Source organism: Myotis daubentonii, chromosome 14 (genome assembly GCF_963259705.1).
Source record: "Myotis daubentonii chromosome 14, mMyoDau2.1, whole genome shotgun sequence".
Lineage (NCBI taxonomy): Eukaryota > Metazoa > Chordata > Mammalia > Chiroptera > Vespertilionidae > Myotis > Myotis daubentonii.
In genome coordinates this window covers 14,205,811-14,219,033 of record NC_081853.1, presented here as the reverse complement: position 1 = coordinate 14,219,033, position 13,223 = coordinate 14,205,811, and the positions used below count along the sequence as shown (strand labels likewise).

The 13,223-nt window shown below is 44.5% G+C and overlaps 1 protein-coding gene across 10 annotated transcripts in view; it reads left to right on the top strand.

Annotated features, from left to right (window-relative positions):
• The window catches only part of PXK (PX domain containing serine/threonine kinase like), a 77,291-nt gene that overhangs the window by 44,016 nt on the left and 20,052 nt on the right, over positions 1–13,223 (top strand). For all 10 annotated transcript variants that reach the window (XM_059663132.1, XM_059663133.1, XM_059663131.1 and 7 more), the window contains 7 exons: positions 562–636; positions 3,639–3,743; positions 4,746–4,847; positions 6,435–6,596; positions 7,006–7,123; positions 8,368–8,446; positions 10,849–10,897. In XM_059663132.1, coding sequence (XP_059519115.1) covers positions 562–636; positions 3,639–3,743; positions 4,746–4,847; positions 6,435–6,596; positions 7,006–7,123; positions 8,368–8,446; positions 10,849–10,897 — 690 coding nt within the window. The remainder of the gene's footprint in view (positions 1–561; positions 637–3,638; positions 3,744–4,745; positions 4,848–6,434; positions 6,597–7,005; positions 7,124–8,367; positions 8,447–10,848; positions 10,898–13,223) is intronic.

Below are 13,223 nucleotides of genomic sequence, written 5' to 3'. Positions count from 1 at the left end.
AAGCTGGTTTTTTGTGTCAGCCTCACTTCAGGGATCTTAGATGGGTTCATGAAAGCAGATATGGACAAGAGGAATATGAAATTATTTTGTGTTCCTGAGTGATATTATAAAGGCCTCATCAGTCCCACATCAAAGGAGCGTCATTTTAAGTCACTTTGCTTATACATTTGCTTATTTGGGTGTGATTATATTTGATCAACTAATAAACATTTGGAAAGAAAGAGGAATAGTTTTCTGGAACCATTTGGGGTTGGCAGTTCTGCAGTTTGTTTTAAAGAAAGTACTTGGGCATTACTTGGTCATCTCTCACTTTGGGAGTTCTAGTGATACATGTGGTTAATGGAACTGTAAGGTTACAATTAAGTTCTGCTTTTTATAGGTTTGTATTCTATCTCTCAGAAAGGCCTTGAGGCAGCAAGACTTAGGTGGTTTTCATCTTTGGTTAACATTCATACATTTGGACAAACAAAAAAGAGAGAAAGAATAAGGAATAAGAATAAGGAATTTTTCTTTTTTTTATGACTAAAGGCAGCACCTTGACATTTCTTTCCATGTTTTTAGGCTGACCTTGGCCCTGACAAATATCTGTCAGATAAAGATTTTCAGTGTCTGATCAAACTTCTGCCTTCCTGTTTGGTGAGTACAAGTCCTTCTATTCTTGGTGCTGATGACATAGTCGCAGTGTTTTCTGTGGACGGAAGGCGCTGGACATACTCAAACGAATGGAGAGTTGTACTGGATTTCAGTTCAGACTGAAGTTGTTCCATAGAACACCTACGGCCAGTCCCATCGATTGGGGACCGCTTAAGTGGCATTTGTAATACATGACCCATGAAATGTGGTAATTTAAATGTAGAGTTTGTATTTTAAGCAAATATCAGAATAGGAACTAGCCACTTTGTTGTTGGTGAAGATGTTTATATCAGTGGAATTAAAAGATCTGTTCTAGCCTGAGAAAACAGAACTAATATGGTTTAGGTAAGCTGCATGAGAGAAAGGCAAAATAACCCTTGTGCTGGCTGAGTTACTATGCTCACAGGCTAACCACGTGGCGTTTAGGAATCCCTGGCGTTATTTAGGCTAATACACAATTCTGATCCAAGGCATTCGATGGAAAGAACCACATCAGTATATTTCAGAATAGATGCAGGATGTCTTCAGGAAAAGACTGACCTGGCCAGGAAATTGAGTTAGTGTTGATGCTCTTTATCTGTGGTCTGCAGGAGGATGTGGGGCCCTAGAGGGAGTCAGTCATGGCCTGAGCAGTGACGCTGACCTGTCCAGTCTGTTGGCAAGTTTGTTTTTGAGGATAGAGTGTCTTGTCAAGCTAGCAAAACCAGGCTGTTAATGAGGTGTGATGAGAAGCCAAGAAAAATGCTGTGGTCTTTGAGTTTGATTAATTGTGTGACACAGGCTGGCAGTGCTCAATTCTAAATTTCTTTTAATGGATATGCTTTTTAAAAAGAAGGTAGTGCAGTCAAGTGATACATATTAATTACAGAAAAGTCAGAAAACACAGATAAGCAAAAAAAGAAAAAGGAAACTTATTCCTATTTTCAACTAACCAGAAAAGTTACTTTTCTAGAATGAGAATATATATATATATATATATATATATATATATATATACACACATATATATATTCTATAGACATTTAAAACCTGATTTTGATTTTTTTTGTTCATAGTATACCTTGAACATCTTTTATTGTCAAAAATATAGCATAATATCATTATTACTGGCTGCATAGAATTAGCATTGGCTATACCTCAGTTTACTCAGTGAATCTAGATATTTGGATCACCTCCAGTTTTTTCCTCTTAAAAAAAATCCACAGTGAACAATTTTAGTTGAATGTTTGTATCCATCCTTAATTATTTTCTTAAGATAAATAACTAGAATTAATTAATAAGTAATTATAGGGAGATATTTTGAGACTATAAATATCCCATTCTTTATCAAACCCACTAATTGTAGCATTCATTGAGATTTTCTAACCCTATTATTCTTCTTATATTTATTAGTTGGCATTATATTGTAAGGAAGAGCTTCTTCTTGTACCCCCTCCTTTTTTAAATATATTTTTATTGATTTCTGAGAGGAAGGAAGAAGAGAGAAATGGAAACATCAATGATGAGAGAGAATCATTGATCAGCTGCCTCCTGCACACCCCCTACTGGGGATGGAGTCCACAACCCCGGTATGTGCCCTGACCTGGAATTGAACTGTGACCTCCTGGTTCATAGGTTGAGGCTCAACCACTGAGCCATGCTGGCCGGGCATTGTCCCTTTTTTATTTAAATCTGTAGAGATCAAGGGTTTTTATTTATCCTTTGGGTTTCTTTTTGAGGTGAGGAAATATTCTCAAATTAGAGTGTGTGATAGTTGCACAACTCTGACTATACTGAAACTATTGAACTGTACACTTTAAATAGGAGAATTGGGCCGAAACCGATTTGGCTTAGTGGATATCAGCCTGCGGACTGAAAGGTCCCAGGTTCGATTCCGGTCATGGGCATGTACCTGAGTTGCGGGCACATCCCCAGGGAGGTGTGCAGGAGGCAGCTGATCGATGTTTCTAACTCTCTATCCCTCTCCCTTCCTCTCTGTAAAAAATCAACAAAATATTGAAACACACACACACACACACACACACACACACACACACACACAACCCCCCCCCCCCAAAATAAAAAATAAATAGGAGAATTGGAATGCTATGTGAATTATATTTCAGTAAAGCTATTAAAATGTCACCAGCAACCATTTTTATGTGATGGTCAAGAGAAACTTCATAATCATTTACCATATTTTCTGGGCACACCCTTTTACCCCTCAACCCACTTGACCCCTGATCTCCAAATCTTTGCATAGCTCAGCTCCCTTGCATTTACATTTTCATGGTACTTTTTTGAACTAACGGACATTGTAACACCTGGAGCCAGCTGGTTCATGTAACCAAAATTTTAGCTCATGTGAATACTTTCCTTTCAGTCATTAATAATTTGTCTCACTCCCCACCCCACTTGGCTGACGTCAGTCCCCATCTCAAGAGGACACTGTGAGTCATCACAATGTGTATTTCAGGAGAAGGACAGGAAGATTCATGCTAGCTGCTTTGGGAAATGACCAAGTTCCCCAGAACGCTGCTTCTGCGTGTTTTCTGCTGTCATGCACCCTGGCTGGGCACATGCAGCAGTGTGGAATGTTGGGTAAAGCTGTGAATGAGGACATGTTTATCCTGTTCCCACTTGGCTGTCCTAGGGTTTGGCCGTATTCTTTACCAGTTTATAGAGGCAGAATATTTAAATCACTATTCCAGAATTCAGACTTTCCATCCCACTTTTGCTTGAACTATGAGAACATGTATATCAAAGCAGATGCCTTCCCTGTGAAGCTTAGCACGTCAGTTACCCACTTCCTTTCGCCCTTACTGTTTATGTTCCTTCTCCATCTACAGAATGATGTACGGGTTGCTCATCTGAAAACTGGGGAATGCCATGTGTTCAGGGAATTCCCTCACATTTGTATGCAATGAGCCACCGAGATGGTCCTAGACGCTGCATAACCAGCCCCTGGTGTGAAAGGACCCACATGCCGATGCAAATAACTGTGACTTTCCTTTTTGTTTTGGCAGCACCCTTACATCTACCGGGTCACCTTTGCCACAGCTAACGAGTCCTCAGCACTGCTCATTAGGATGTTTAATGAAAAAGGCACTTTGAAGGACCTGATCTACAAGGTACAAGTTTATGGTCGGAAATAAGTTTTCAAGTCCCTTTAGAACCTGTTATGGAGACTCTATCCCTAAGGTTCAGAGGCTGAGGGTGTTATTTTAATTTTATTTGGAATTTATTTTGATTCTAATAATAAAAATTATCCAGTTTGGTTAAAAAGCATTCCTTTCCCCACATGAGGGAAGGTTTAATGATTATGACCATTCCATTAGGTTAGTTTTAAAGTTGTGTCTTTCATTTAACAAAGCAATATCAAACTATCTCAAAGTTGGCGAGAAATTTTTTATTTTTTAAAAAATTTATTTATTTATTTATTTTTTTTAATTTGTCCTGCATTATACACTGCCTACATTTACACATCATGGTCTAGCTGAGAGTCATAATTCACGTAACAGCGAAACTCATTTGCCAAGGTCCGGGTGTGCTTTGGAATAAATTTGCACGTCTTCACACCAAGAAGTTTTGTTGCCTCTTCCTCCATGACAGCACCTTCCACCTTCCCCAGCAGCCGCAGTCACTTCCTTAGCAAGGCGCAAAGCAGTTTCCTGACTGTACCAAAACTGGCTCAATTGCCAATTCTCTTCTATTCTCCCAACATTGTATTTGTCATCCCCACCTAGGTAGGCACATTGCTTCTTCTCAGCATAGAATTCCTGGAGAGCTGCTAAGGCGTGGGAAGAAAGCTGGGGGACATCATCATCTTCCAAGTCACTCATCTCACAAACTATCTATAACCGCCACGCGTGCACAGTCGGAAAATGTTTTAAATAATCGTGAAACATTCTAACAGTATATAAGACTTGGGGGTCAGCTAAGGCCAAGACAGGCACATCTTCACTGGACTAGAGAGGGGACGAGATCCAGGTCAGCCTCTTTTGACCCGCTGCACGGACCGCTGTACTTTAAAACCCACCTCCTGCACCCTCTGCCGAGCCTACCTGTGGGGAGCCTGCGAGCAGATGGCCGCTCCGCTGCTGCTCTCATGTGCTCTTTGTTTTTCTCCAAAGTCAAAACCAAAAGAGCCCTTCCTGAAAAAGTACTGCAACCCTAAGAAGATTCAAGGCCTCGAACTCCAGCAAATAAAAACATATGGGCGGCAGATATTAGAGGTAAGAGGTGTTTAATTTTTAAGTTGCATTGGAATTTCACCCAGCATTCCAGTATTCTTTTTAAAAATATATTTTTTTATTGATTTTTTAGAAAGAGAGGAAAGGAAAGAGATAGAAACATTGATGAGAGAGAAACATCATCGATCGGCTGCCTCCTGCATGCCCCCCACTGGGGATTAAGCCCGGAACCCCGGGCATGTGCCCTGACCTCTTGGTTCATGGATGGATGCTTAACCACTGAGCCACTCCGGTCGGGCATGGGAAGTTCTTAAGCAATTTCCAAAATAGTTCGAGTTGTCTGGTTGTTTATAAACTGATGGCATTGCCATATTTTATCCCAAAAAGCAAATATTTGAGACAAAGACTAATTTAGAGCTACAAAATTCCAAAAGCTTCGTTGCTGGAATCTTGTCTGACTTTTAAGAACTTACCTATGTGGGCACCAACCTTTGTGTTATTTTGGTTGATCTTTATCTGTATGCCAAGATTTTTTTTTTAATGTTTTTATTGATTTCAGAGAGAGAGAGAGAGAGAGAGAGAGAGAGAGAGAGAGAGAGAGAAGCATCATTGATGAGAGAACTGTAGATTGGCTGCCCCCTGCACACCCCCTACTGGGGATCGAGCCCACATCCCGAGCATGTGCCCTGATCGGGAATCGAACCTCAACCTCCTGGTTCAAAGGTTGACACTCAACCACTGAGTCACGCTGGCTGAGCTGTGCCAAGATTCTTGATTTTGTTATAGCATGTATATAACCATGTGGCTCCCTTACACAAGTGTAATTAGCATGAAAAGGCTTTCCCACATCATATCAGAGCAGTGTTCTCCAAGCTCTTTGATTGTGCAATCCTATCAGCAAATACAGTTTAAGCATAACTCCCTAGTGTTGTATATATTTAACTATTATATTCATGTACTACTATTAACATACTTTGTACATTATACTTTAAGAATGAGATTAGAAACAAGACAAATAGAGACATTGTAATAGTTTTTTTATTTCTCAATGGGTTGTCCTGGGCACCTTTACTACTAGGCGAGCCTCTGTTATTAAGTAGCAGCTGAGAAGGTTGTTTCATTGTGTGGGAGTCTGTCATGTGCTTCTGTTAATGAGCAGCCAAGTGTATTCTAAGGTGAGATTGGACCAGAGATGCTTCCCATTCAGCCCCCTTTCCTGAACAACTGGCCAGAGCACTGACTCACTAGCTTTACTCCTCTAGGAGGAGGGTCCAGACTGCCCTGAAGGGGGCTTGGCCTGTTGGGATGAGAAAGTGCTTAAATAGAGGCCTTTGGCAGAAAGCTATAACCCCAGACAGACGCAGCTCTTCTCTGTTCTCTGCACGTGAGGGGGCGTGGCATTGCGCCTCACAGCTGGAAAGCACTCACAGCTGGAAAGCACTCACAGCTGGAAAGCACTCACAGCTGCTTCCCCGGAGAAGTGGATGGAGGGGGCAGTTTTCTCTAGGAATCTCCCCAGCGACGGGTTAGACTTTGTTTCAAAATATATTGACTTAAAAAGCAAAGTTGAACCTATCTTATACCTGAAGGAGTTGGGGGAAAATGTAACCTGTACATATTTTGTAAAAGGTGCTCAAGTTTCTACATGACAAGGGATTCCCTTATGGGCACCTGCACGCCTCCAATGTGATGCTGGATGGGGACACTTGTCGGCTGCTGGACCTTGAGAATTCCTTATTGGGCCTTCCCTCCTTCTACCGGTCTTACTTCTCACAATTCAGGAAAATCAATGTAAGTTGCTGAAAGTAATGAAACAGCAGGTGTTTTGAGGTAGAAATGATCCCCATGGCCAGACCCCCTGACCTGCCCATGTAAGAAAGATGCATGAAGCGATGCAAGGTGCCTGTGGCCTGTTTCCCCCACAGAGCACCGCTGTATCTCCAAGAGGCTGAGCTGAAGCAGTAGGTGGGACAGGGAGGGGCAAGGATCCCTGATTGGAAGACCATGGAGGGCGGGACCGAGACCTTTGGTCAGAGCAATGCCTTATGAGCTTTCACAGGCTTTGGAGTTGCGTCTTCACTACCCACCAGGAGTGGAGTCCCCCCGGGCCTTGTTTCCCAGGGGGAGCCGAGGGCGGGGGCGCTGGGACTCACAAAGCCAAACTGAGCAGGGACATGCCGCTCCCTCTTTCCTTCCACAGACGTTGGAGAGTGTGGACGTGCACTGCTTTGGCCACTTACTGTATGAAATGACCTACGGACGGCCTCCGGACGCGGTGCCTGTAGACTCCTTCCCTCCGGCCCCGTCTATGGCTGTGGGTCAGTATGGGGTTGGGAGGGGTCATCTGCAGAGCTACTCACCCCCTTTCTAGAGTCCAGGAAAGACCCAGAGGAAGTTGTCATGCTCCACAGCCAGAAATTCTTATCCAATTTGAAAGCTAACCAGTTCCGAGTCATTTACTTACATGCTTTTCACTGAGATTTCAGATGGCTTGTCCATTTGTCAGGCTCTCTGAGTCAGGGGCATTTTTGTACCGGGCATTAGGCTCTTGATAGCGCGAGCATGTAAAGAGAGGTGTGGCCAGACTAAGTCTGATCTGGAGACAGAAGCCAGGATCGGGCTATTTGAAGCCATTCTTGAGGGCTCGGGCAGGTGTCAGAGGTCAGACCAGGGCTGGAGTGTACCCGCCAGGAACAGGGGGGCCATGGGCGGCTACCTGGCCAGTGGGAGCCTAGCAGGCCCAGAGCGAGGAAAGGCAGACAGGAAAGCAGACACTGGCAGCTGAATTCAGGAGCGCTCTCTCCCAGCATTACCTGAGGGACTGAGGAGAGCTGGGGACCAGCAGAGGCAGCGTTAGGAAGGAGGGATGGAGGAGCCGATAAAGACTCACCAGGCATCCTCTCATCCCCCCCACAGCCCGCTCAGAACGCACTGCTGGAGCACAGAGGGGAGGGCTGGGTAGCTCCTGGACCACGGAGCCTCGAGGTGTGCGAGTCAGCCCTCCACCAACTGCTAGTTTTGTGTTAAGTGAGTTGGTTCAAGACTCTTGCATCAGGAGAACAGGCGCTGAGACTGCTGTGTTGAGTCTGCACAGCTGAAATGGAACAGGGACCCGAGTGGGAAAATCTGGCTGCTTGTTTATGTCAGCCAAGGTGTCGGGTGATGCGGCATCAGCAATCGGCATTTTGCGTGCTGGTTTTGATTAAAAGCAGGCAACCAGCAAAATGTCTTTCGAGCTCAGAGTTCTTACTTCTGTTTAGTGCTTACTTCTCTTTTCAGAGAGCAGTTTGAGGGATGATAGCGCGAGTCCTTCCTCCCATTGTCTTTGAAGCATATTGGGCTCTCTGTCGGCATGTGGTTTCTAAACCGCTCAGTTTGAGTCACCGGCAGCCAGTGCGGCCGGTATCCCCTCCCCACGTCCCCCATCTGTCTGCGAGGAGAGTTTTGACGCTGTCCCGATCAGCCTGCAGACAGTTGTTGCAAAGCGGTGTCAAACTTTTCATCACCCAGTGGTTTGCCAGCGTGTTCTGTGGAACTAAAGTGTGTATCTGTTCATTTCAAGTGGCCGTGTTGGAGTCTACGCTGTCTTGTGAAGCCTGTAAAAATGGCATGCCTACCGTCTCCCGGCTCTTACAGATGCCGTAAGTGAATCCCACGCCTTGGTTATGTGCATGACTGGGTGGACACCGACCACTAACCCAAGCGCCTGGTGCTCTAGCAAAGGCTCAGTTGTGGTCCTTGCTGACAGTCCCTTGCAGCATGATATCATGACCTTTCCTTGTGACCTCTGTGCTGCCTCAGGCTGACTGCTCTCCTTTGACACCCCCGTGTTCCTGGCTCTCCCTGTCGGTGTTAGCATTGTGTGTGTGTCCATGTGGCAGCCCCCCACTTGGAGGGCCCCTAACACGGCTGTCCTTCAGGAGCCTGTTTTGGGTACCACTGGGCCCCAGCTGTGGCTAGTTCACGAGCCACTGGCCTTCGGGTCAGCCCTCTGTGAGGAGGGCAGGGTGTCTCTGGCTGCCCGTCTACTTGTTTGTTCGTTTTCTCACTGGGTGATGTTTACTAAACATCTGACAGGGACCAGGCACTTCCAGGGTGTACAGCTCAGAAGACATTCACTCTTACGTGGGGTGTGAATAGGTAATTAGGTTGAAATAGAGCTTCGGGCCTTTCCTTTAGGTACATAGTCTGTCCCTTCGTGGAGAGGCATCAGGGTGGTTAAGAAAGGTGTGTCACACCTGTAAGCCCTTCCTTGTTTCATCGTCCCCAGCTTTAATGAACATTCTCTCCCCCCCCATCCCTCTCTCAAAAGAGAAAAAAAAAAAAAAGAAAGAAGGGTGTGTCTGAGATTAGACGCACCTGGGGTGGACCCAGCCTCACCACTTCTACCTGGGTGACCTTGGGCACGTTCCCTAACCTCTGGAAACTCAGTTTCCTCATCTGTACAATGGGGATAATAATAGTCCCCATCTCACAGGGTTATTGGGAGGGTTTAATGAGACATTGCTTGGTACCGTGCCTGGCACTTAATAAGTGCTTATTAAATGTTAGTTGTGGTTACTATTGATTCAGCTTCTATTTTATGAGCATCACATGCCATGTGATACGCCCAGTGCTTGGGTGCTTGGTCTGCGCCAGCTTGTTGTAAAAGGATCAAATGTGCTGAAGAAGCATTAATGGGAAACAGGCAGGGGACAGTGAGAGGTGCACACAGCGGATTCCCAAGGGTAGCGGGAAGTTCAAGTTCTTTTTTAAAAAAAATATATTTTATTGATTTTTCACAGAGAGGAAGGGAGAGGGATAGAGAGTTAGAAACATCGATGAGAGAGAAACATCGATCAGCTGCCTCCTGCACACCCCCTCCTGGGAATGTGCCCGCAACCAAGGTACATGCCCTTGACTGGAATCGAACCTGGGACCCTTGAGTCCACAGGCTGACACTCTATCCACTGAGCCAAACCAGTCAGGACAAGTTCAAGTTCTTATAGCGGGTCTGCTAGAGCCCAGGCACCGTGCCAGGCCCTGGGGACACTGTGAGGAACAGCATCCTGTGTCCCTGTCCCGTGGATGTGACAGCCACCATTAACAGTGTGAGCATGGGGAAATAGATCCAGATGGGGAAGCAAAACAGTTCTCACTGGCTTTCAGGACAAAATGCATTTGTAGTTGGCAACAGCCTGTAACCATGTTAATTTACTTGAGTTTGCATTTCCTCCCATCCTCCAGTTCTAAAGTGAGTCAAATAGTTTTCCCTTAGTTAAGTCTTTCTGCCCTGTGAGCCTCAGCCTTGAGAATGGCACTCGGGGAGGTGTGCGCTGTGTCCAGCTGAGCTGTGTTGTCTGGGAGTACATGGACCGGGGCCTTGGTGGGGAAAGGTTCGCCTGCCATCTCTCCTTGCCACATGGTTCCTGATGTGAAAGGGGAACTGGTCAAGGAAAAGGCCTCCCTCACAGACCTCCGGGCGCTGCCCAAACAACTTCCACTCTCCGACCTGTTTTAGCCAAAACAGTTCAGAATTCCTCAGGCTATAGTTTTTAATACATAGTTTTGAAGAGAGAGTAGATTTGCTCTAAAAGCTGCTATTTCTTTTTAAGAGAGCGAGAAACACTACTTTTCTTAGAAGAAAATGGTTTTCTCGTTAGATTCTAATCAGAACAATTCCTTTCTACTTAGTTGCATGTTTTTATGTTAATGAGTTCTAGAATAAATTTTATCTTCTGGGACTAAAGATAGGAGGGGGACAGTTATTTTATCTAGAAATATCTACTGTGTATATTAAGGTGTAAATTAATTTACTGTACAGCATGAAAGGGTTAACCTCCCGTACGCAGCTGACCCAGTGCCCTGGAAATGAGTGGGGGTTTCCCAAGGCTCCCTGGGTTCCCGTGGACGTTGGGAGTGTGTTGATAAGCATGAAATGGTGGGTTGGGCCAGGCCTGGGGGATGTGGGACTTCGTGGCTATAGATGTCTTGTTCTGCTTTGATCATCTTCTGAGAGTGCACCTGTTTTAAGTAAGATTTTGTTTTTTCCTTCTCCGTACAGATTATTCAGTGATGTTTTACTAACCACTTCTGAAAAGCCACAGTTTAAGGTAAAGCAAATCATATCATGCTTTGGTTTGTGATGTAAGTTGACTTTGAAAGTTAGCGCTTTTTTCATTAAAACAGAGAAGGCTAGTACTTACAATAGGAAATTTTTAAAACAATCTAAATGTCCTACAATTAGGGAGTAATTTAATGATTCATACTGCATGTAGTTGATAAAGTATTTATATCTAGTAAAAGTGAAGTTTATTAAGACATCGCAGTAGCATGGAAAATGATTATTATTTGGGCCAAGGGGGGGAAGGATGTAAATACAGTTATAAAAAATGCCTGTCAGCCTGGAAGGGGGTGTCCTGGGAAGTGGTGTGTGTGCTGTGGAGCGAGGGGGGGCTTTGGAACCCAAACACCAGGTTGATGCCTTGCTTTGCTTTTTAAATACCAGCCGTGTATCTAAGGAGGGTTTCTCAGCCACGGCATCGGACGTATTGGGCCAGGTAGTTCATTGTTATAGGGGCTGTCCTGTGCATTGTAGGGTATTAAGCACCATCCCTGTCCTGTAACCACTGGATGTGAGTAGTACTCCCCCTGCACCCCGCACACTGTGACTATCAAAAACGCCTCCAGCCCTGGCCAGGTTCCTCAGTTGGTGGGAGCGTCGTCCCGTACACCAAAAGGTTCCCGGTTAGATTCCTGGTCAGGGCACATACCTAGGTTGCCGGTTTGATCCCCATCGAGGCACATATAGGAGGCAACTGATCAATGTCTCTCTCTCCCTCCCTCCCTCTCTCTCTCTAAAATCAATAAACATATCCTTGGGTGAGGATAAAAACATGCCTGTGACACGCCAGATGTCCCCTGAAAGGGGAGGGGACAAAATCACCCCCACTGGAGAGCCACCTTTGGGTCTGCATTTACTCAGTGTGGGGCTGATGGGTAATGCCGTTTACTGTCATTGGACAAGAGACCATCTACGTGAACACCCAGTTTAGGGCCTGGCGTCCGCAGTGCTAATTGTTAGTGTCGTTTCAGGTAGTGGAATGAAGGGGAATTCTCCTCTCCCCTTTACAGTCCCCAAGAATATGTAATATTCTTATGATGAAATTAAATTTAGAAAAAAAGAAAAAACCCGAAACAAGGTGGGGTCAGAAGACTATGTAGGTGACAGGCGCTTTCCTCTCTCCTTCTTCCTCTCCTCTATTGTTAGAGGAGTTCTGACAATAATAGCTGCTTTAGATCTGAAGTAGGAAATAAAAACATTTAAATTTATCTCTTTATCGAGTCTCCTCAGAAAATGTATTCAGCCTTGTGAATAACTGTGCTCTCCCCCGACCCTGATGGTTCAGCGCAAAGATTACATCAGACCTCACTCTTCCCCTAAGCCAGAGACAGTATGATTTTAAAAGCCAACGTTAATTTCCTGTAATGCATTTCCTTTCTGGAAAGACACACAAGAAACGGTGACATTGGTTGGTTGCCTCCAAGGAGGGGAGTAGGTGGGAGACTTTACTGTGTATACACCCTTTTATATGTACTTGTGAAGCATATGACTGTCTTACCTACTTAAAACTTGTTTTAAGTTTATATTTTTTAAAGAATAATAGAGATAAAAAGCATGACCTGGGTGTCTGTTTTCCAGGCCTGAGCTCTCATGGTTTGAAAACTAATAAATTCAGAAATTAGAGGCTCAGAAGCTTCCCAGGCTATAAAGAGTATCTTTCAGCAGGAAAAGCTTAATCTTGTGAAATTCAGAAAGTAAATCTTTGACAGAGCAAATCCCTCTGAAGTAATAAAATATTATAATTATTTGAATTTGTATGTGTTCCAGTAAGCTTTCTATATATTTTACTTTTCATCATGATAAAATGTAAAATTTACCCTCTTAGCCATTTTTAAGTAGTATTCACGCCACTGTGTTGAGTGGATCTCTAGAGCTTTTCGTCTTGCAAACTCAACCTCTAGACTCATTGACTGACAGCTGCCCATCCCTCCTCCCGCAGCCTTGGCAAACACAGTGCTACTGTCTGCTTCCAAGGTTTTGACAACTAAGTGTCTCATAAGGTGGAGTCATCAGTATTTGTCCTTTGTGACTGGCTTACTTCACTCAGCAGAATGTTACTAAGTTTTCCTCGGCTTGCAGCAGGTGGCAGGGTTTCCTTTTCTGAGCTGAGTACTATTCCCTTACGTGTGCTGTTATACACCACATTTTGTTAATCCGTTTACCTGTTGATGGGCATCCCACCTCTTGGCTGGTGTGAGTGAACATGGGGTTTCCTTTGATCATGTTTTCAGTCCTTTTGGATATATACCTAGAAGTTGCTGGATCATATGCAAATTTTATTTTTAGATTTTTTTGAGCAATTTCCACACTATTTC